Raw genomic sequence first — 23,708 nt, forward strand, 5'->3', positions numbered from 1 at the left:
CAGAAATAGCACCTACTTAAAGACTTCCCCTACCATTTCCTGTTTTCAGAGGTGGTTTCCCTAAATTCTTTTGATTTTAATTTTAATTTAATTAATTAATTTTAATTGAAGTATAGTTGATCTACACTATTATATTAGTTTCAGGTGTACAGCATAGTGATTTATTTAGTACTTTTATAGATTATACTCCATTAAAAGCTATTACAAGATAATAGCTATAATTCCAGTGCTATACAATATATCATTGTTGCTTATCTATTTTATACATGGTAGTTTGTACCTCTTAATTCCCTACCCCTATCCTGACCCTCCCCTCTCATCTCTTCCCACTGCTAACCAATAGTTTGCTCTCTATATCTGTGAGTCTCTTTTTCTTTATTTATATGAATTTGTTTGTTTTGTTCTTCAGATTCCACATAAAAGTGACAACATGCAGTATTTGCCTCTCTCTGTCTGACTTATTTAACCAAGCATAATACCCTCCAGGTCAATCCATGTTGTTCTTATGGCTGGGTATTATTCTGTTGTATACATATACACCTAAATTCTTCAATTGTGTCTTCTTTCTTTTTTTTTTTAACATCTTTATTAGAGTTGTGTCTTCTTTCTTATGCCTTCCTCTGCCATGGATGGCCTATGAGCCACTCTTCTGTGTGGACAACTGTGGCAGCCAGCACCATCCATGTCTCAGGGCAAGAGTTGCTGCTTTGTTTCACTGTTGCTACTTGGTATGATTAAAGAGTTAAACAGGTTTCTCCTTCTATTATCATAACCCTGCAGGGACAAGGCTTCAAGTTGTAATAAGGCATCAAAAGCTCAGACATACCAGGCAAATATAAGGAAGAGTGAATTGTGTGATAAATGGTGTATGTTCAGAGCCTCAAGCTCAAATCCAGGTCAGCACTGAAAGGTTCTGGAACATTTCTCAGGCCCACTGACACCTTCATCATTGTGAGCTAATTTGTAGTCTGTGAAGGGATCCTCAGCATGTCTGCTCTACTTTGATTCCAGCCGCAGTGAGCACTAAACACACACATGCATGCCCCCCCCGCCCTCCCACACACACGTTACAAGTCCCTTAGAGAGAGTTTTTATTTTTCTTTTTCCTTTACTCTAGTCGGTCAAGTTTAACTAATTCCAAATGTTCTATACCAGATGGGCCTAGTCTGAATATAATTAAGAGGATGATTATTAACTTTCTTCAAGAGAATCATGACATTTATCCAGAGATGTGTGGTTTTATCATCTGTTTCAAAAATTACTTTTCATTTAGAACTCTTTTGTACATGCTCTAGTGTTCAATTTTAATTCCCCAAGTAGACCATTTCAGCAATCTAATCTATATTTCTCTGGGTAAAGCAGTTATTATTTACTCCTCTCCCAGATACACAATATCTTACTTACCACAGTTTTGGCATTCTTGCAAAAATAATAAAGCAAAATAAAATATAACAAAATAAATTGAAACTAAATTAAATAAATATGATTAAATAAAAGAAAAATGCTCCATGAAGAGCAGAACTCATAGAAACAGAGGTCATACACACAGAATAGTTTAAGAACAGTATGGATTAACTCATTTAAAAAGAAAAAAAGTCATATTTCTGTCTATAAAACAATAAATTCAGTATAACCATAACTTTGATAAAGGAATTATATTCTAATTATTACAGAACAGTTAATGTCTCAGTTAGTAACATCCTTAATAATATTTCCTCTATTGGGCTCAGATTTTCATTCAGAATTAGCTTTGCTTACCTCATAAGTGGGCTATGGTACTGACATATCAAGAGCAAAGGGACAGTCTCTCCCAAGTTAAATTTGGAACTGTACATCTTTAGAGGCAGAATCGTGGCTTCAGTCTGGAAACAGTTTACAAATATGTAAGGCATTAAATCCTAAAGCCAAACCTTCAGGGCTTTTCTCTGAGGCTCAAGAGATGGATAATCTAGAAAGTTATGCTGAATTCCCTTGACATTAAATTATTTTAAAATGGTTATGGAACATAATGCAGAGTATTAGGTACTTCCTTTTCTCTCTCACTGTCTTACTTCTCCCCTCCCTTTCCCTCTCTCTCTGACTCTCTGGCTCTGGCTCTCTCTCATTGCCTCCTTTCGCTTTCCACTCTCTTTCTTCCACACACATACCCCATCTTCATGAACACATACTGAACATAGTCTATAAAGCAACATGGTAGCAGGAAATAGAAATAACCGTTCGGTAAATTATCACATAAAATTGAAATCAAATACTAAGGAATTAATTTTACTCCTAGACTTTTACAGAAGCTCCACTTTAACAAGGAATGAAAGCATATAAAAAGCTGCCAGAGTCTCCTTCCATCCCTTGACTTCCTCACTCCCGATGTGGAGACACCAACACCTAGTATATAGTAATCATTTGAAATTGATCCAAGTCTTATCCCAGTGATGTTCTCTTGAATTCTCCAGTATTGGAGATTTCAGGTCCAACTTCTTGTCTCGATTCATTGGTCAGTTTCAGAGGTGAAGGAACAAAAGAGAGTGTAGTAAGTCTTTATATATATATATATATACATATATATATATATATTATGACCATTTAGAGGGAAGAATGGTACTTTGTTTCCTCATTTCCAGATTGTGAAACCCACAGCCTCTCTTACCCTCTTTCTAATCCTTTGGAAATCTCTTTGTCTCCTAATGTCTGATTCTTATGATGACTTTTCTGTGCTCAGGAGTGTGAAAGGAAACTTCCTAGAATCCTCCTGAGGCTCCTCTGCTTCTGGGATGTAACCAGGTGGTTCTTAAACATACTGTTGGGATGTAAAGCGTTCTCAGTGCCTACTGTGTGCAATGACCTGAGAAGAAACAAATAAATACTTAAAAAATCTTCTGCCTTCAGTTGATTCACAGTATAGTGGTGAAAGAGTAAACTATAATGCATTGTCTATAACCTGGTAGTGAAACAGAATTATTATAAAAACACTTTTTATAGATGGAAGCAACATGTTCTGTTTCAGGTAGTCAAGTAAGTCTAAAATTAATCAACAGGAACATGATATAGATTTAAAGAAATGCATATAAGTTAGAAGGTTCTCGAAATCCTTCTAATGTTACATTTAACAAAAATAATGCTCAAAGATACTTTACTACCTATGATGACAGAACAAATGTCTGATGAGCGGTTTATTTTCCTATATGCTTCCTCAGTGGTTTACTTTCTTTGTGCATTAACACAAAGAAACTCTATGCAATGGTCTATTGTTTGGATTGTCCTCTACTCCCAGGAGTTCTAAGACAAGAAATAATTACTCATTCATTGATTATTTCATTTAATAAGTATACATTTACTGTCTATGGAGGACCTACTACAAAAGGCACAGTAGTCACGTGGGATAGTACAAAATATGCAGGAATGCTTATACAGCATGGAGGGTGAGTGTGCTTGATAGGAAGAAAAGTGAAAAGTGGGTGAAGGTGGGGGTGGTGGTATGGAAAGATTTCCTTAGGCAATACTGGAAAGTTCATTGAGACCAGGGTAAAAAGATATGTAAGCAGGTGATATGTGAGCTATTAACTTTGCCTCAAAAGGGAGGGTAGGGTTAATTCTGAGGTCTTTTGGGGCAAGTGAGTGAGTGAGGCTATGCCTTAGAACAGGAACATCTGATGTAGTATAGCACTGCTGCCTACAGCATGCAAGCAAGAGAAGTAGGAGAAAAGGAGACACAACAGTACTTTGAGCAATCATTATGTCTCTGTTTGAACACATTATTTTTTGAGTAATTACTGGAAATGGATCAGAACATTAAACTGAAGTTTCTGTCTTAGGTTTGAGGTCTCCCATAGAGCCCCTGTAATGCCGGTATCCTCTCTATATTTCAAATCTTCTTGACAGTTTTTACGCCTGAAGATAAAAGTTTCATCCATTATTGACTGTGTATGGCCCCCTGCATTTTCTCATTTCCTTTAACCTCTTTTTATGAGACACAAAGGCACCCTATCTGTAGACCTTCAGGGACTTTCCCATATCCTTAGGGAAAAAAATGAGTAAAAGGAATCAGGAAATTGTGCTGAAAGTTCTTTATTAGGCAGAAGCCATACCCTTGAGGATAGACATTATTTCCCCATGTTCAAAAAATAGAATCTAGGGAAATATGGTCTTCCAATGGTCACCAAGAAGTAGGCCAGGATTTCAATGGTACTTGTGGGCCAAGGCATTAGCCACACCGGCCACCACCTTCTGATAGGCAGCCTGCAGCCCCGGGGTGAATTCCTTGCCAAAGTGACGAGCCAGCACAACCACCAGCACGTTGCCTAGGAGCTGTGTGGAAGAGATAAAAAGCAAGAGCATGGTTAGTAGAAGGACCCAGCTTAGAGTATTTAAGTCTCATCCCAAACTGTGTCCCTAGGGTATAAGCAGAAAAGTAGCTGAAGTGTCAGGGTTACTACTCATGTGAATCCATCCATATCAGCCTGAATTTATATTTAGAAATGTTTCTCTCTTTCTGTCTTAATCCAGAACGTGTTTTCATTTTTATTCTTTAGAACCATTTCAAGAAGCAATACAACATTTTATCCTCCTTCCTTCTAAAGGAAGAGATAAGAGGAAATTACTAGATAGCATTTTTTAAGTGGATAAAAAAAGAAAGTCTTTTTTTTTAAATTAGGCACTCTAAATAAAGTGTGATTTAAAAAGGAGAAGGCATTGCAGAGAACAAAACAGAGGAGAACAAGAATGAAAAAGAGGAGGTGATGGTTGTGAGCAAACAGGGTAAAATAAACTAAAATAAAAAAAGGGTCCCGGGGAGTCCATAGTGCCTTAAGCAGAATACCTCTCTTCCATTCTAAACTGCATCCTGCCATTGAGCCCTCTCCCCATGACACGAGCTTGACCACAAAAAAGAAGAAGAAGGAGACCATTGAGGGTCCCATAGACTCACCTTGAAGTTCTCAGGATCCACGTGCAGCTTGTCACAGTGCAGCTCACTGAGCGCAGCAAACGTACCCTTGAGGTCGTCGAGATGCTTCAGGCCGTCACTAAAGGAGCCTAGCACCTTCTTGCCATGTTTCTTCACATTAGGGTTCTTCATAACAGCATCAGCAGTGGACAGGTCCCCAAAGGCCTCAAAGAACCTCTGAGTCCAGGGGTAGACAACCAGCAGCCTAAGGGGTGAAAACAGCAAAAGGACAGAGGGAGTCAGCACCTGTCAGGATCTCAGGGGATTGCTCTGTCTCCACGTGCCCAGCTGCCATTCACTCTCCTTAAGCGTGCCTGTCAGCTGGATACGTACCTGCCCAGGGCCTCACCACCAACTTCCTCCACGCTCACCTTGGCCCATAGGGCAGCGACGGCAGACTTCTCCTCACCAGTCAGATGCACCATGGTGTCTGTTTGTGTATTTGTTAGTTGTGTCAGAAGCTAGTGTAAGCAGCCCCTAGCCCTGCTCTTCCTTGTAAGCCCCACCCAGCTTCCTGCCCTCCCTGCTTCTGAGAGCAGGTTGGCCCAGGGCACAACACAAGTTCATTGGTTTGGGGGAATGTGAGATGTACTCTTGTTCCTCAGTTCCCTTCATCTGTGATTGTCTGGTCCAGCGTGTCGGACTCAGAAACCCTGCTCTCCCTGTACTTGCCTCCCAGATTCATTTCCTTCATCAGTAGCTTCTACAAATATACTGCCAGTCTCTATGCATAAATGTTTTAGTCAACATTGTGGAATTTATCTTACAGTTTAACCCATCCAACTCTTTCAATTCATACATAAGAAAACTAAAACCTAGAAAGTAAAAATTTTATCAAGTTGACTCTATATGGAGCTTCACTTTGTTTCTAGATATGTTTATAAGTTGTTGGAGTGAATAAATATTTTGCTATAGATTTAACTTTCTTTCTCCTTTGTATAATACTTTGGGTCACAAAATTCTTTCCTTTCCCATCCCTTCATTGAAATAAATGTCCATTAAGTGAAAGAAAAATAATAAATATTGTCTCTCTACCACCTACTGAAATAGGTTTGGGGAGCATGGATTATAATGGGAAGAATTTAATGAGAAATAAAGAAAAATATCTGATACCTATTGCATAAGTACTTACATGTATGATGTGACTAAAGAGAGAATGCAAAGGAATTGCAAACAAGATTTATCTTATTCAGCTTGTTAAAGTCTGACAGGGTTTCTGGGAAAATGCCAAGTGAAGAAATTTCCACCGCTGGGTCCTCAAGAAAAAAGTGGAGCTGGACCCAGGAATGAAGATTCAAAGCGAATTTCACTCTTTTCTCAATTCAAAATAATACTACAATGATATACATATATATACCCACCAGCATAGCTGGAAAGAAGGAAGGAAGGAAGGAAGGGAGGAAGGAGGGAGGGAGGGAGGGAGGGAGGCAAAAAGGAAGGAGGGAAGAAGCAAGGGAATGGAAGGAGTAAGAGAAGGGAAAATAATGGAATGAAAGGGAAAGAGGAGGGAAAAGAATATAAAGGAGAGGAGAGATTGACAATTCCAAAATTTCGCAAGGCTGTAGATAAAGGAAAGTTTTTATACTTTGCTAATGATAGTGTAAAACAGTATAATTGCTTTTGAAAATATTTGGTGGTGTCTACTGAAGCAGAATATGTGCAGCACCTATGACCTGGCAATTATACTTTTATATATACAGAAATGCTTGCTTGTGTGCATCCAAAGACATGTATACATGGAATGCTTATAACATCAATATGCCTCAGAATCTCAATTCAGTAGCAACTTAATTGTTCCTCACTTAGTGGAATAGATAAATTATGATATGGTAAGAGAATGAAATATTATACAACAATGAAAAGAATCTGTATCACATGCTGTAATACAGATTAATTGCACAACATAATGTTGATTAAAAATTACCAGGGATAATAATTCAAATTATATGATTTATATATAGAAAGATGGACAGTGTGACTGTAGTTCAGATGACAAGGGGGGAATGTAATATTATAGGAAGTTGCTATGAACGATCTTTACACTATGTTACAGTTTCTTTTTCTTTAACCTGAAAGTCAAATAAAACTTGAAAAATTCAAGGACTGGAGTAGCATGATTTGATTTGTATTATTTTGGCTTCAGTGGACATGGGGGTAAAATAAATGAGAGACAAATAGGATGATATTGTATTAGGGAGGGAAGTAAAAACATCTCTATTTTCAGGCTTGAGCAATTGATGATGTGATAGTCATTAAGAAGGGGAACACAAAAAGAAGCATCAGTTAGCAGGAGTCAATTAAGAAAAGATCAGGAGTTCAGTCTTGGACATACTGTATATTTTGTACTTTTGAGCAATCCAAAATGGGATATTAAGCAAATAGTTAGATATCTAGTTCTGAAGCTCAGAAATAATGCAATCAGTTCAAGAATATACAATGAAACAGGGCACAGGGCTTCCCTGGTGGCGCAGTGGTTGAGAGTCCGCCTGCTGATGCAGGGGACACGGGTTTGTGCCCCGGTCCGGGAAGATCCCACATGCCGTGGAGCGGCTGGGCCTGTGAGCCGTGGCCACTGAGCCTGCGCGTCCGGAGCCTCTGTTCCTAAATGGGAGAGGCCACAACAGTGAGAGGCCCGTGTATCGCAAAAAAAAAAAAAACAGGGCACAGAGGAATAGATCATAATGCATCATATAAACCACTACCACTACCTTTTCAAAAATGACAGACAATGCACTTTTTTTTTTTTTTTTTTTTTTTTTGTGGTACGTGGACCTCTCACTGCTGTGGCCTCTCCCGTTGTGGAGCACAGGCTCTGGAGGCGCAGGCTCAGCGGCCATAGCTCACGGGCCCAGCCGCTCCATGGCATGTGGGATCTTCCCAGACCAGGGCACGAACCCGTGTCCTCTGCATCGGCAGGCAGACTCTCAACCACTGTGCCACCAGGGAAGCCCCAGACAATGCACTTTACAAATATCTCCTTGAAACCTTGGAATGTATTTGTGGGGTAGGGGTAATTATCCCATTTACAAACAAGGAAATTAATTCTGAAAAATGTTAACTAAATGTTTCAAGCCAATGGGGCAATAATTTGACATTGTCTGTTAATCCCAAAGCCCTGGCTTTTCACTTTATGCCAGGGACTTCAGTACAGAAATTTGAAGTGATTTTTACAAAGGTGGCTATGCCCATTGCCAGCTCTAAGTAAGAGACATCTAGGATTTTTCTTCTTCTGTCAATAGATTTCCTCTTTGCATTCACTAGACAGGGAACCTGGTTATCACCCATGACTTCTCCACTCTCTATTTCGCTATGTTTCAAGTCCTGCAGCATCTTTGCCACAGTGGTCCTTTATTTGATTTTTTTCTTAGTTCCACCGCTCCTGTCAAGTTTAATCTTTTACCTATCACTTCAGTTTACTCACAGCAAATTCCTATGCCCAGATTCAGGGTAGATTCTGCCTTGTCAAATCTATGCCCACATATGGATCAATTTCCCTAAAATACCCTTTCATTATGTCACTCTGGTGTGCAAGAAACCTCACTGGTAATTTTGTTTGCAACAATAGCTTCTTTTACTTCTTTTTCTGGTCTCTCTAGCAGATTCTATAATTTTATACCACCCCACTGTTTTTAATGGGCCAGTTTCTCCTCTGTCAATTAGACCTGGCATGCTGATTCTTGAATTTGTCATTTTCCCTAATAAATGGCCTTTACCTCTACCAATAGAATTAGAAATGTGTTTCAGGTCACAGAGCTACCAGGTGATGATAGATTCAAACCAAAGCTGTCAGTTCATATGCTTTAGGGATGTTGCCTTCATTAGTACCATTGAAGATGCTAGGAAAAAGTTGAGAGCAGAGTCCTTAACTGTGTCTCTAAAAAGTACCATCTTCACTGTATTATAGCTGCTAAAAATATGTTTCTTATATTAAATAGAACTGAGCTATAGTCCAAAAAGAACTCTATCCTGAGTTTATACAAATAACAGCCTATACAGGTCCTCTACTTTGTGTCCTAACAACTCACTATCAATAATCATTTTGCATCTCTCAAGAGTAACTCCATTTCCTTCCTTTTTCTAAAGACCTTGTCCAACTCAAGAGTCTAGTTTCCCTTCCTAGGAGTAATTAGCCATTGAAGCCACTCTTATCCTGTAGAATCTTATAAGGGTCCCTTCTCTATCATCCCCAAGCTCTCAATCTCCAATATTCTCATTCCAATAGGAGTGCTTTCTTTTAGCTGAATCAACTTATAAAAGATAAAGACAGAGAGAAAATACAAGGATATTCCTTATAGAGCATGACTTTTATTTTATTTGTATTATATAGGAGTTAAGTCTGGAAGCAGGGCTCTCTCCCTCCACCTTCAGGAGATGGACTGTTGAGACCCAGGGCCCTCAGGTAGGCACCAACATAGTTGGCCAGGCAACTACTGGTACTTGTTGGCCAGAGCATTAGCCACAGCTTCTGTCAGCTTCTGCCAGGCAGCCTGCGTCTTTCGGTTAAATTCCTCGCTGAAGTGGGTTGCAAGACTATTAATATCATGTTGCCTAGAAGCTGGGGATAAAAAGAAGATAGTGCATAGTGAACAGAAGGTCTCAAGCTGCCCTTACAGCAAATAGATATAACATCCATTTCCTTCTTGCTAAGAGGTTGAGCAACTTTCATTGTCATGCTCCCACAAAAGTGCATCATTATATGCTTGACATTGGCTTCAGTGACTCCCAGCCCTGAACCCCCATTGTGTTCTATCCTTCTCTCATTTTCCCTGCCAACTTCCGACCCCAGAGCATTGCTATGGATTGCTTCTCTCCTTTTTTAAAAGTAGGATTATAGTGCTGGGCTTGATACGCGTAGTCCAAGTCTTCAGATATTGCATACATTCAAATTGCTTGGACACCCATTTGACAAAGAATCCAGTGCTTTGTATACAAGAGCATTTCATCATTGCTGGAGTTGAGAGGAGGAGGGGCAAACCATGAAAAAGTCGCTCTTACTTTGCTCTGCTTACTCCTGGATCAAAGCTCAAGAACCATGCAGAAATGTGTTCATCGATTTTTATAGAAAATTTCAGTTATCAAAAGCAAGGTGTTCTTCTTCCTGGCTCAATTTGTATTCTCCAGGCCAAACTATTTAGCTCACTTTTGGCCAGTGTTCTTCACGACATTTATTTTTAAGAAATAGCAGATGGCCAGTGGCCTCCACTGGTCATAGCATAATTAATTACTCTACTTGGTCTTACTTTTGACCTTAGGAACAGCCTAACTACCAAAATCAAGCTTTTTCCTGAAATATTACCTCCCAAAAATACCTCTATAGGATAAGACTTAAGTACCTGTGTTCCCTACTGTAACCACAGCACAGATACCTGGATGAAAGAACAAAGCACAAGCATGCCCAGAACTCACCCTGAAGTTCTCAGAATCCACATGCAGCTTGTCAAAGTGCAGCTCACTTAAATGTGCAAAGGTGCCCTTGAGGTCGTCCATATGTTTAATGGCATTTCCAAAGGAGGTCAGCACCTTCCTACCATGGGCCTTGACCTTAGGTTTGCCCACTATCGCAGATGCAGAGTATAAGTTAGCAAAACTGTAAAAGAACCTCTGGGTCCATGGGTAGACAATCAGGAACCTATGGGATGATCATAGTCACAGAGCAGATGGGAAGTCAGAGTATGTAAGAAACCTGACCAATCCATCTTTTTGGAAAAATTTCTGCCTTTCTGCCCCCTGTCCTACCTGTGTCCAGTGCTTACCTTCCCAAGCTCTCACCTCCAGCCACCTCTACATTCATCTTGGCCCACAGGCTAGCAACAACATCCTTCTCCTCAGCAGTAAAATGCACCATGGTGTCTGGGAGCTTACTGGTGATCACTAATGGGCCAGAAGCAAGTCTGTGCTGCTGCTTCTCTGCATGGCCTTTTATTCCTCATCTCTTGTCCCCAGGCCCTTACTTCTTCCAATAAAATGAGACTATTTTTCAAAGGTGGGTTGTCACCACCAGGGATGGGACTTGGGCAAGGGAGGGTCGGCTAGATGGACATTTGTGTCTCTGATAGTGTTGGGTGGCTCTATCAGGGGGATTCTGCTGTCCTCTCTCCTACCATCTACCATGCAATTCCTATCTCAAGCTCCCTGCCACCAACCCTGAGTTGACCATAAGGCATAAATAGATTTAGGAAGAGTAACAATTAGAACTCTGTTGAGCATTGTATCAAGTGTTTACAAGACATCATTCTGCTCTTCGGCCAGGGTATAGAAGAAGTCACAGCTCTTCTTGGTTACCAAAGCTATTAAAGCTTATATGGAGCTCATAATTTTATAGTTCTTGTAACCAAGAAAAAAGACCTCAATCCAGAATCTGTTTATAAATAAGATAGGTAAGAACTGTGTAATTTAGAGAAAAATTGAGCATCACCCCATTGTTGTTGAGTTCTACCAATAATATATGTACTTGCCTGAATAATTTTTTTCACTCTGATTATATGGACAAGTGTCTCTGGCCAATGCATGTATCTATGCATTTGTATCAGAGAATAAACAACTGGCTGTTGGGGAAATAGGTGTTCCTGTGTTCAGTGAAGAGAGTATTAGAATTCTCTTTGGCAATGGCTATGGAATAATGGAGTTGTCTCTTGTGTGCTGAATCCACACTCTCTGGCTGTGTGTAATGTTTCTTCATATCTAATCAGGCAGAGGCAATCTTCACTGAGAGTACTCCACACACCACTGCCACTGTGATCTAAGGTACTTTGGTCTCATGCATCCAAATAAGCATTTACAGGACTAGAAAAGGCACACTTGTAGTGGGAGAGGGAATGGTTCATTTTGTTTCCTTATTTCAGCATTTGTTTTCCTACATTTTGACCTCCAGAAAGCTGGTTTGTTTGTTTCTCCCTGAGATCAATCTTACAAATATATATACATATAATAATAAATAATCTCCATGTGTATTTACAGAGGTACTCTAAAATTTAAAGAGTTCAACCCAATATATTCAGTATATTATAGATGAATTTCTACTACTAGAAAATAAATCCTGTCTATTTGATATAGCAAGAGGCTTTTATCTATTCAGCTTTGAAAAGACTTAAATGTAAAATGTGGATAAGAATTACTAAGCTTCTGGAAGCTGGTTTACCATGACAGACATGATTATCTGTGAGCTCTCCATCCCAAGCTATGTTAATGTGAGCACTTTGGTACAGAGATATGAAGAAAAGAGTTTGAATTAATGCTAAAAGAATTTGCTTCAAGATAAGAGGTCAATGAAATAAAATAAAGAAGAGGGACCTATGACTACAGCTAGGAATCCCAGTCACACTCAGGTGTGGGTTTGGCCTGCCAGGGTGGATCCAGTCACTTGCTGTTTGGTAGCCCTGACCCCCATCTTCAGCAGAGTATGTGCACCCTGCAAGCCCCCAGACTCAGGGGCATCTGCAACTCTGAATGTCGTGGAATAACCACCCATCTTTCTAGGAAACCAGGCAACAATTCTGGAAGTTACCTCTAACTCCTGTTTTTCTCTCACCCTTTTTAGATAATCACTCTTTCTGAGCAGTTTACAATGATCTCTCTTTATAAATGCTGTAGCCAATCTGCATACGTTTCTCTCCTGATAACAGCAATCAATTTAACATTCCTAGGCAGCTTTCATCACTTTAAGCAGACAGTTCTTTAGTAAATCCCACAACCAGTTCTTTGGAGTTGACTTTAAAAAGAGTTATCCCTTGCTCTGACGTCCAACCCCTCCCATCCCTAGTCTATGCTCACAAGGTCTGTGACAAACCAGCTGCTTTTAGAAAACGTGTTCTTATAATTAGAATGGAATGACAATCCTTGCCTGGACTTTGCCATCTTAAGACCTGGCTTAGTTTTCCTCTAAAGAATCTCCACTTTGGTGTTCTACCTCCACCCAGATCCTTTTCCTTCACAGAAGTCTTCTCTCAGACTCACTTAATCATCTGGTCCTGAGGAGTTCTTGTCTCATGACACACTTCCCCTCTCACCAGAACTCTCCCATATCTTTAACTTTAACTGGAAAAACTCACAAGTGTATGTTTCTTCCAAGTGTATATACCAAGCTTAACCCTTTATTGCTCTGTTTTTTATTTTCTTGTCAAAATCTCTACTTCATACAAAAATTTAATGGGGAGCTCACACACACACACACACACACACACACACACACACACCCCTCAACATATAATCCCTAAGGTTTTCACATATTTAAGAGCACATGCGAAAAGCAGAACTGAAGACAATTACAGGAGAAATCTTAGCAGAGCATTGCTACTACTACTACTATCGTTATTATTATTATTTAAAAAATAAAGCTATTTCTTGGTGATGCTACACTACTGGGCAGGGCCCTCAGTGATACATGTGGGCCAGAGAGTTCGCCAGTCCAGTCACCATCTTCCTCCAGGCAACCTGCACCTGGGGGGTGAATTCCATGTAAAAATGGTTTGCCAAGCCGATCACTAGCATGCCTCCCAGGAGCTGTGGAAGTGGAGAGAGACAACAGATGTGCCCAGTGAGCAGAGAGCTCCAGGCTGGCCTCTCAACTTCCACTTAGAACCCAGCGATGTCAACTTTTTGCAAAGTCTGGGGCCTTGCCTAGTCACTAAACACAGCTAGTTTGTTCTCCTTGATAGACTAGTACTTGACCATGATTTCACTCTTTCTATATTCTTAGCACCACCAACTTCATATTTAGTGGGTTTAAAAATAAAAACTCCTAGCTTTCTACTCCAGCCCACATGTTCCAGCTGTATCCCTCCCTCAGAGACACTTCGCCCCACTTCTGGACTTATAGGACATAAGTTTGAAATGGGTCTCTAGAGGCAATTCTGTACAAATGTCCAGCCAATGTATGAATAGCCTTAGCAATATATTTGTGAACTGTAGGTTCCTCCCTTATACAGAGCCAGCATATGCTTGCATAGACATTTCTCCTTGACTATTTTTTTCTGCCTCCAGGAGGGGAAAAATTGAAAAATAACAAGTAAAGGCAAAGTTCCTTTCATACAATTATACTTTCCAATAGACACTTTCCTCATCTCTATACAAGCCTCTTCTAAAAGCCAATAGAGTCCAAACAGGTCCCTCTAGACTTCTAAGAGCACTGTTTAGGCCCAAATACGTTACCTCTTGGTGTTGGTCCAGTCCTCTGGAGTTTCTTTCCTTTCAGCATCAATATTTCCAAATGTTTCACCTCCCACAGCTATCCTTGATTGCTTTCCAAATTTGATTATATCACCCCTCTATTTTCAAAGGACTCATCTGTTCTCTCTCATGCAGACCTGTCATGCTGATTCCCCAAATTCAGGCTTTGAATTTGCCACTTTCTCACAAAATAACCTTTTATTTCCACCAAAGGTCAATCGGTTTCAATAATGATAACTATCCTTACAGCTAAATTTTTAAAAAAGTATTATCATTCATAACAAAAGATCACATATATTTATGAATACATATATGTATATAATGTAGATAGGTAGAATTTATAGAGGACATAAATGCTACCACTAAAGGAAAGAAATTATACAGAAAGTTAATTATCTTTTTTTAGAGAAAGATAAAGAGAGCTTATGTTCCAAGTAGTGAACTAAAGATGTGAGATCTATTAATTTATTTAATTCTCATAAAATAGTCTTTGATAAACATGATCAGTGAATGAGGGTTTAATGTATTTAGTAATGTATCTCAGGTCATAGAGCTAGCAGGATGCTCAGTGAGTTCTTAGGTCTTAGGGATGGCTCTCCATTAGTATAATCGACAATACTGGGGAAAGGCCAGGCAAGGGTCCTTGACTTGTGCTCTGAGAAACACATTTCATCTCAGTACAGCTGACCAAAAACTATGTTTCTTACATTAAATAAAATTAACTATAATGTTTTGTCAAACATTTATTCCCATGGGTTCTCAAATGTTCATTCAGTAACTATTTGTTGAATGACTATGATCATAATTGTTCTATGTACTGGGGATTTAAGATAGACAAAGAAGAAGAAAACCTTCCTCTTAAGATTTATAATTTGGGGGTGGAAGATACAGAAAATGAATAAGGAAACCAATCAACAAAATAATTCCCCTTATTATCATTTGCTATGAAGAAAATTAATATCTGGAATTAATGAGAGAGGGACACAATTACATCAGGGATAGTCTCTCTAAGGAGGTAGTAGTTGAGATGGGGCCAGATGGAAAGAAGGAATCTGCCATGGGAAAGTATTGGGATAGAGATTCTGAAAGATGGAATAGTGAATCCAAATCTCTGAGGAAGCAAACCTTTGGTATGCTAGAGATAGGAAAAATGGGCTAGTGTGGCTCATATGTAAATAGTAAAAATGAGAATGGCAAAAAATATTGTTGCAGAGAAAGCATAAACCTAATAACTTAGAACTTCTCTTCAGCGGTAGAGAGTAAGAAGCCAAGGTGGGATTTTAATCCTGGTAACGACATACTCTGTAAACCCTCTGACTCTTAGCTAAATGAACATTCCAAGCATATTCTGTTTATCACATTGTTTTACTCAGGTGCCTTTTATTGCCTAACAACAAAAATTAGACATCCTTTCTGACCATCTACTGTATGCATATGTGTACGCATGTGTGTGTGTGTTAATTATGAATTTGTTTTCCATTAAGCTGTCTTGAACTGGCAAAATCTAGATCTAAATTTATATCCCTAAGGGATAAAGAATGAATCTTCTGCTCACCATTTCGTCATCACCATCCCTGACCCCTTGACATTCATAGAATAATAGTTGAGGGGCAAGAAAGATGGAAAGAAACTGATTGATTAAAAATGTACCTTGCTCTCATTTGTTGACTGGTTAACTGGCTGGGTTAAACGGTTTAGTGCCATGAAGAGCCTCTGTTTACTCTGTTTAGGGGAAAAATGAGAGTCTATGGGACCCAGAGAGACCAGTGCTGTTGACAACATGCAACAATGTAATCACTGGTCTCTCATCCCCATTGTGGAGACAAAAGGCCAAATTAGAAGGTAATTCACAGAACATGTTGTGATCAATGTGTGGGAGCAATGAAATGCTTAATAGAGTTAAATTTGCCAAGAAATGATACTCTAACTTGTAAAGTGTGAAGATCTTAACCTTTGATAGGACAGTTTGACTCAAAGCCTGAAGGTCATGATTCCCTCACCAACCTGGCAATAACTCCCTCAAGAATGATTCAGTTAATGCCATTCTTACATGAAAGTCCCCAAGTCATTGCAGGCCTCTTCTCGATAGATCCAGGCTGAGAGCTTTCAATCATCTCTCATCACTTCCTTCCTTCTCATCCACCCCAGCCAATCAGAAAACATGTCCTCCTCGCTTTCCCCTTGTTCATCCTTCACTTTTTGCAGACCTCCCTGCTCTTCTTGGGTGGAGGTCATTATGTCTGTTCTTCTCAATTAGCATCCATGTCTAGACTCTGCAATTTTTAATTCATTTTGTGTGCATTAAGCAGATGACTCTCCCCCCGAATCCTATCCCTTGGGTCATTTAAAGTTCTAAGAATATTTATTGTTTACTCTTGCCACTATCATAGTAATAGCTTTTCTTTTAATATTCAAGGCCTTGCATTATCTAGTCTTTCCTAACCCTCTACCTATGTCTTCCTCTCTCCTTTACTTCCAGAGAGTCACTTTCATGCACGTTACCAAGCCCAGGCTTGCTAGTCTTAGACTATGCACCTTTGTTAGTATCTTATCTTATCTCCTACACTAAGTCTTGGTCATCACCCGCCCCCCATTCACATACTGTCTTAATTCTAGCTTTATTTTAGTGCATGTTACATTCAATCAGTATATGATGCACAATGACTTCAAGTGTGTTAGCCTTGGCTTTTTTCAGGCACTGCTTACTACCTCGTTTCTTCCCCCTACAATAAGTTTTTGCCACACTGTCCTGTAAGTCCCTGCCCACTTAACTAACCATTTCCCACCCCAGAAAACTCCTTTCTGCATCTTGGCATCCTCTCAATCATCCTGAATCCTCCCAGGACGTCTGTCTTCTGTTGATGAGTCCACACACACTTCTCAAAGGGCTCTTCTTCTTACGTCTCTCCCCACCCCTCAGCCAATGAACCTTTTCTCCTTTAACACAAGAGTAAATGATGGAGAAGATACAATATTAATTTTTGATCACTGAATAGAATGTACTTTATTAAACAGAAGCTGGGCTCTCAAGGCCAAACCCCAGTCCCCATGTGCAGAAGGAAGGCATTGGGGACAAAAAATGGTGAACTAAAAAGAGAATTCAGTGGTACTTGTGGGCCAGAGCAGTGGCAACACCAGCCACCAGCTTCTGCCAAGCAGCCTGCAACTCAGGGGTGAATTCTCTGCCAAAGTGAGAAGCCAGAATAATCACCATCACGTTGCCCAGGAGCTGTTAGGTGAGAGACAAAATGACAATTAGATATGTTGAGTAGAATTTTCCTAAAAGAGTTGCAGAAAATAATGGCTTAATACTTACACCCACTCCCAACTCCACATCGTAAACTGTTCCGTGGTTTGTATCTGTGCAATAAACTCTGATAAGCTAGTTCTTAAATTTTATTTAAATTCTATGAGCCCTCCATTCAACATTCTGTCTACCTGTATCTCCTCACTCTCTCCCATTTCACCATTTTTATTTGCCTCTCTCCCTCCCTCTCACATTTACCAGTTGTCTAATCCTTGTAATCATAGGATTTCAGGGCTGCATAGGTTCTTAGAGTGAGTTTAGTAAAGTCTCCAACCTATGCAGGAATAAGCCTCCACTTAGTCCCAATATTGATGGGTAATTTAATATAGTTAGAGAATTGATTGATATTTCTTTGAGACAATCTGCCTAAAAATTATTCTCCCAAATATCTTCCTAAACTTCAGTCATCAGGAGCCACATAAAATAAGACATTTCTCTTTCCTTGAGACAGATTTTCACCTACCAAAAACCAGATTCCATTCCGCCTTGAACAAGTCTGTTATTCTTTGATATTCTCTAGGGTAAACAAATCCAGTTCTAACAAAAGTCCCCGAAAAGTTTTAAGCAAACTCAGGCTTAAAAGGGCTAGTAGCCCTTTAGTGTCACTAGTCCCGAATCAAGGTGCTTTTGGTATGTCCACTGGAATTCTACCCTCTTAACACCAACTTTGATCTATGATTTCTGAGATCTTTGCTAGTCTTTGCAACCAAAGACTCAACTTCCATTATTATTCCAAAGTAAAAAGCATAAAAAGAACACATGACCATTTCCTGAACTCACCCTGAAGTTCTCAGGATCCACGTGCAGCTTGTCACAGTGCAGCTCACTCAGCTTAGCAAAGGTGCCCTTGAGGTTGTCCATGTTCTTAACAGCATCTCCAAAGGATGTCAGCACCTTCTTGCCATGGGCCTTGACCTTGGGGTTTCCCATTATGGCAGAGGGAGAGGACAGGTTGCCAAAGCTATCAAAGAACCTCTGCGTCCAGGGGTAGACAACCAGGAGCCTATGAGATGAGACCATAACAGATGGAAAATCAGTGACTCGAAAAGTTTGAAGAATTTCCTGGTCAATTTACCAGGCTCATATTCACCATCCTCCCCCATGAAGTCCAGTTGCTACCTGCCCAGAGCCTCGCCTCCAGCCTCTTCCACATTCACTTTGCCCCACAGGCCAGTGATAGCTGCCTTCTCCTCAGCAGTAAAATGAACCATGATGTCAGGTCTTGAAGCTTACTGGTGATCACAGAAGTGTCAGAAGCAAGTCTGTGCTGCTGCTGGAAGGTGTGGCCTTTTATTCTTTACTGCTGAACTTCTGGCCCTTTGTTCCCCCTAATCCTTTAAAGTCATTGGTCAAGGCTGAGCTGTGTCCCTCAGGGGTGGAGTCAGGTCAGGAAATGGTCAGCAAGGAAGATGTATATTGAGTATGTGATAATGTGTTGGTTCCTGAAACATCCTTCTTTTGTTGGCTCCTCCTCCATCCTCAACACAATTTTTCATTCATTCTCTCTTTTCACCCTCTTCTCTCTCCATGTCATCCTCCACGATGACATACATGTCTCCCATTCTCCTTATCCCAGAAAGACCCATAGAGGGCAGTTAAGCCCAAGATAGAGTTCCAGTCAAACCAGGTTTAATATTTTGGTTAAGGATGGTGAGATGGTGACAGGGACAAAGACACAGTCAAGAAAAAAAAAAAATTGTTGACACAGAACCTCAGCCAGTTCTAGCTCTCTTGAGGAGTGGATTATAGCCAAGCTCTGGATTTTAGTTTTCTAAGGGAGACAAAACATATACACGGTTACTTCAGGAAGCTGAATGGAGATACAAGGGATCTACAATAGAACTAAGACCTCAATCCCAAAGTAAAATAATCAAAGATTATTTCATAGAGAGAAGAGGTAGAATAAGCTTACATCCTGTGCCTCCAGGGAACTCTCTCTGTCCATTTCTCTATGACAACAAGGGAAACTGTCTACTCTGGAGATATTGCCCTGAGTGCTCTTCTTGATTTTCTGTACTTATTTATACCAGCGAGGTTGCTAAGGAGTCTGAAATTATTTAAAACCAGGACTAGTGATCAAACTGAGGAATAGATGAATTGATATGATAGGTTAGCAGTTGAAGTATGTTTAATGTTTGTTGAAGCCATCAGTTCAGGAGACTTCAAGTTTCCCTAGTGTCCTTATTTTTTGTTTTCTTTTGTATTTTGATGTCCCTGTTGGCTCTGGGTTTCCCGAAGAACACATCATCATGAAATAGGTTATGTACCTTGCAACTTTTCCAGCTGCAATCCTCTGTTATTATACTGGAGTCCTGTTGATATAGTGATAAGGAATGGTGGAGGAGAAGCCATCTATAATTGTATAATTAAAAATCAGCCTTCAGTGGACCAGTTTTCCTGGGCTGTGACCTTCACAAGTGTTTCTTAGCTTATTCCCCCCTTAAGAAAGATAGGAAACACTCCCTGGGCTAGACTATATAACCTAGGATGACAGAATTCTAGGTTGAGAGAGAAGACATTTGATCACTGACGTAGAGGACCAATGAAAGGACAAGAAGTATCTGGCTACTCAGTGAAGAATAACCCTTGTATGAATAAGAGTTTTATTTATTTACTTATTTATTTTTAAGTATAGTTGATTTACAATGTTGTGTTAGTTTCAGGTGTACAGCAAAGTGATTCAGTTTTATATATATATATTTTTTCAGATTCTTTTCCCTTATAGGCTATTACAAAATATTGAGTATTTTTCCCTGTGCTATATGGTAGGTCCTTGTTGTTTATCTATTCGATATATAGTAGTATGTTTAAGTTAATCCCAAACTCTGGTAACCATAAGTTTGTTTTCCATGTCTGTGGGTCTATTTCTGTGTTGTATATAAGTTCATTTGTATCATTTTTTTTAGATTCCACATATAAGCAATGACATATGATATTTGTCTTTCTCTGTCTGGCTTACTTCACTTAATATGATAATCTTTAAGTGCATCCATGTTGCTGCAAATGGCATTATTTCATTCTATTTTATGGCTGAGTAATATTCCATTGTATGTAAGTACCACACCTCTTTATCCATTCATCTGTCAATAGACATGAAGGTTGCTTCTATGTCTTGGCTATTGTACATAGTGCTGCTACAAACATAGGGATGCCTGTGTCTTTTTAAATTACGGATGATTTTTTAATCAGTAGAGATAGGGTTCTAGGTTTCCAAGGCAAATTTGTATAGATCCACAGTGTGAGTACAATGACCCTTCCCTTAGACCTTGGGTATGAGGATCAGACATTGTCAAAGCCCAGGGAATAAGAAACAGGCTGCACAAGACCAAGAGTTTGGGAAACGAACCTCACCTGAAGCAGACAGTATAAGTATGTTCCATTCTCCTTCCAGTTCAGAGTGTGGACACAAGGCTTCTCTTAAATTCAGAGTGTGCGGTTGATCTCCTTTCTCCTCCCTTATACCCATTTCAGGGCTCATATATCCTTCTCTAGTAACAGTCTTTGGGAAAAGAACTGGTTTGCCTCCAAGGATCTGGCCCATCCCTTGCTTTCTTATTACTAAAGATTGTGGGAAAAGGCTTCAAGAAATGTTACAGTGTTGAAAGACAGCATGTCTGTAACTCAGTTCAAGGCTTATGAATTCTGATTCTGAAGTCACTTAAGCTGAATATAATTTCATTTTTGCTTAGGTGCTTGTTGATTCAAGCTCAATTATCTCAGCTGCTCATTCTGAAGTATTTTATTTATTTCTCCTGTGAAATACCATGATTATTGTCTCTTTTTTCTAGATGAAAAACCCAAAGTTCAGAGAGATAAATGACATGATTATCCATGATACATCAGAAAGATTAAATGGTCAGAAAAAAGAAAAAACTAAGAGTATTCATTTATTGCCTATAAATTAAAATTAATAAAATAAAAATATTATCTCTTAAGGTATTTAAATGAAAAGTTTTAAAAGAAACTTCAAAATTTGTTAAAGATTAACTCCTGCCTCTTAGGGTGTCCTGTGGCATTTGTACTTTGGTAAACTCTATGCAGGATTTTAAGAAAGATGTAAGATGCCTCTTTTTAGCAAGGAAAAATAAAATATTTCCTTAAATCTTGCTAGCTTATTTATGACATATATACTAATCCTGTGAGTCAAATACTGTATTATCTTTAGGTGCTATTAGTATGGAGGATTGTATAAATTACATTGTTAATAGATAAAATAAGTCTTTGATCCCATTACATTTCTTCATAATATTAGCTGAGAAAAAATCCTTCAAAAGTTATTCATTACCACAAATGAGTTTTTTTCTATTTTTTATTTTAAAATTGGAAAATTATGGACTGGGTTTATAAACCACCGAAGGTACAGAAAAAGCTGCTTAGGATTCTTGATTAGTGAAGCTATAAGTTAGTCTGCTTTCATTATGCATCTCAATTTATCTTCTTATAGCAGAAATAGATGGGATAAAAGTCCTATTAAGTGTTGCATTAGTCTAGAATAAATTGCGTACCACGAGTAGCAGGAAATTCTAATGGCTGCCATGCAGGGAGTCAATGAATATCTTCTGTTATGATTGCAAAGAATGAGAGAATAGACCACGACCACTGGTCAAGCAACACTACTGCTTTGTAATCACTGGGCCTCTGCATCATGTCTCACAAAGGTTGCAGGTGACTGTGAACCCAAGCTGGGTCTCATTCTCAGAGGGATTTCTTTTGTTGGAGGCTTATAGCATGGACATCGATGGTTTGACTGACCTCTGGGACCACTGTGACTAAGGCATAGCCAGAGATGCATGTGAGTGTTAATTAAGCAAGAGGAATCTTCACTGGGAAGAGGGAATGGAAAGGCAGAACCAGCCAGTTATTGTACACTTGTCTACACGATGAACCTTGAAGGTTAAAGCTGGAATCTGGCAACTTACAAAAGTCAGAAACTTCCCATATTCCCATTTTATAACTTCACTTTCTTGGCTTCCTTGATGCTTTTTGACCTTAAGCAAAGTTGCCTTCATTTATTTTTATGATTAATTTTTTGAGAAATTCCTGTTTTTTTATGTTCAGTTTAAATAGTATTGCCTAGTGTATTCTATGAACTAAGACAACTCTGAATAGTTAGAAGGAATGACACTATCATTAGAGCCAGTGCTTGCTAATCTTCCTTCCCTCTACCCCACTACTATAGCTCATTGGTCCATATCTCATGGTTCTTACTCAAGACTTTAGTCAAGTAGTAATTTACAAACTTTGCTCATATGTAGTAGCTCTGAAGCACACATAAACTCAATATTTAAATTTCTACCTACGATTGATTCAAATGAGATTCTTCTAGGTATAGGGCTTAGAATTCTGTGTCCCAAGATTGGGAAGTCCTTGACTTGATGACTTAGAATTTCGAAAAAGTAATGGCTTTTTTTTTTTTTTTTTTTGCCTAGTCACGTTATCTTCAGTACTTTTGATACTCAATACTGAAGCTATAGCATAGCATGTTTCTTGAATAAAAAATCTGCATCTATCAAACAGTATAAATTTGAGGTTTGGTAACTATGCAGGCCTTAAATGGAAGCAGTATGGTTAGATCCCACCCATTAACAAGATCATCTACCATGAGGAATTATGAGAAACTAGGATCCTTTGACCTAGTGAGGGCAGTTAATGATCACTCCTCTCCCAAACCCCTTTCAGCCTTTGCTAATTCTAGCCCCAGAAGGGCTCCTTCTGAAACCAAATTTTCACAACCCCCATCTTACTGAATCTGAGGCATCTCTGAGGGAAAGGAAAACTTCTTAGATTCCTAGACCAACAAGCTACTGTAGCCCTTCTCTCTACTCCAGCCCCATTTAGGCATTAATGTCACCAGTTATTTCCTGCACCTGTTTTGTTTTTTGTTTGTTGGTTTGTTTTCCTTTCCCTTCCCTTTTCCCTTCCCCTTCTTCTTCTTCTCCTTCTTCTTCTTCTCCTCCTCCTCCTCCCTCTTCTTCTTCTTCTTCTGTGTATTCATTTGTTTTCTGGGGTTTGGGTGTGCATTTATTTTATTTTGGTTTGTTTTTAATTAACAGAGGTAGACAGATCCAGTGTTTTTTTCCTTCTGGGGACTTGGGCTGGTGATAGCTGGGTGGGGTCAGAAACTGTGAGCTTAGATAGGAGCTCAGGACTACACAGAGCTGTGGCAGAGAAGAGGACTAGCTAAAGAAGTGAAAGCCAAAGTGTTTTTCTTACTGGCTTCAAAGACTCTATTCTTGGTTTTTATACAAGTAGACAAGTGAAAAAGATTTTGGGTTAGTGTTTGGGGGTCTTGTATGG

General features: G+C 39.3%; 1 protein-coding gene and 1 pseudogene across 2 annotated transcripts; both read right to left on the reverse strand.

Annotated features, from left to right (window-relative positions):
• Positions 1 to 4,046: 4,046 nt before the first annotated feature.
• Positions 4,047 to 10,784, reverse strand: LOC309808794 (annotated as a pseudogene). The gene is made up of 7 exons (XR_014296188.1): positions 10,693 to 10,784; positions 10,346 to 10,568; positions 9,377 to 9,494; positions 8,718 to 8,775; positions 5,273 to 5,400; positions 4,922 to 5,144; positions 4,047 to 4,302 (listed from the first exon to the last, which is right to left on the reverse strand). The product of XR_014296188.1 is annotated as an uncharacterized misc_RNA (transcript).
• Positions 10,785 to 17,180: 6,396 nt separating this feature from the next.
• On the reverse strand, positions 17,181 to 18,630 carry LOC309808538 (hemoglobin subunit epsilon-1). Its single transcript, XM_082628895.1, has 3 exons — positions 18,531 to 18,630; positions 18,192 to 18,414; positions 17,181 to 17,333 (listed from the first exon to the last, which is right to left on the reverse strand). The coding sequence occupies exons 1-3, from the start codon at positions 18,620 to 18,622 to the stop codon at positions 17,205 to 17,207; spliced, it is 444 nt and encodes a 147-aa protein (XP_082485021.1). The 5' UTR covers positions 18,623 to 18,630; the 3' UTR covers positions 17,181 to 17,204.
• Between the last annotated feature and the right edge of the window lie 5,078 nt (positions 18,631 to 23,708).

Source organism: Mesoplodon mirus (genome assembly GCF_964341445.2).
Source record: "Mesoplodon mirus genome assembly, chromosome: 7".
NCBI lineage: Eukaryota > Metazoa > Chordata > Mammalia > Artiodactyla > Ziphiidae > Mesoplodon > Mesoplodon mirus.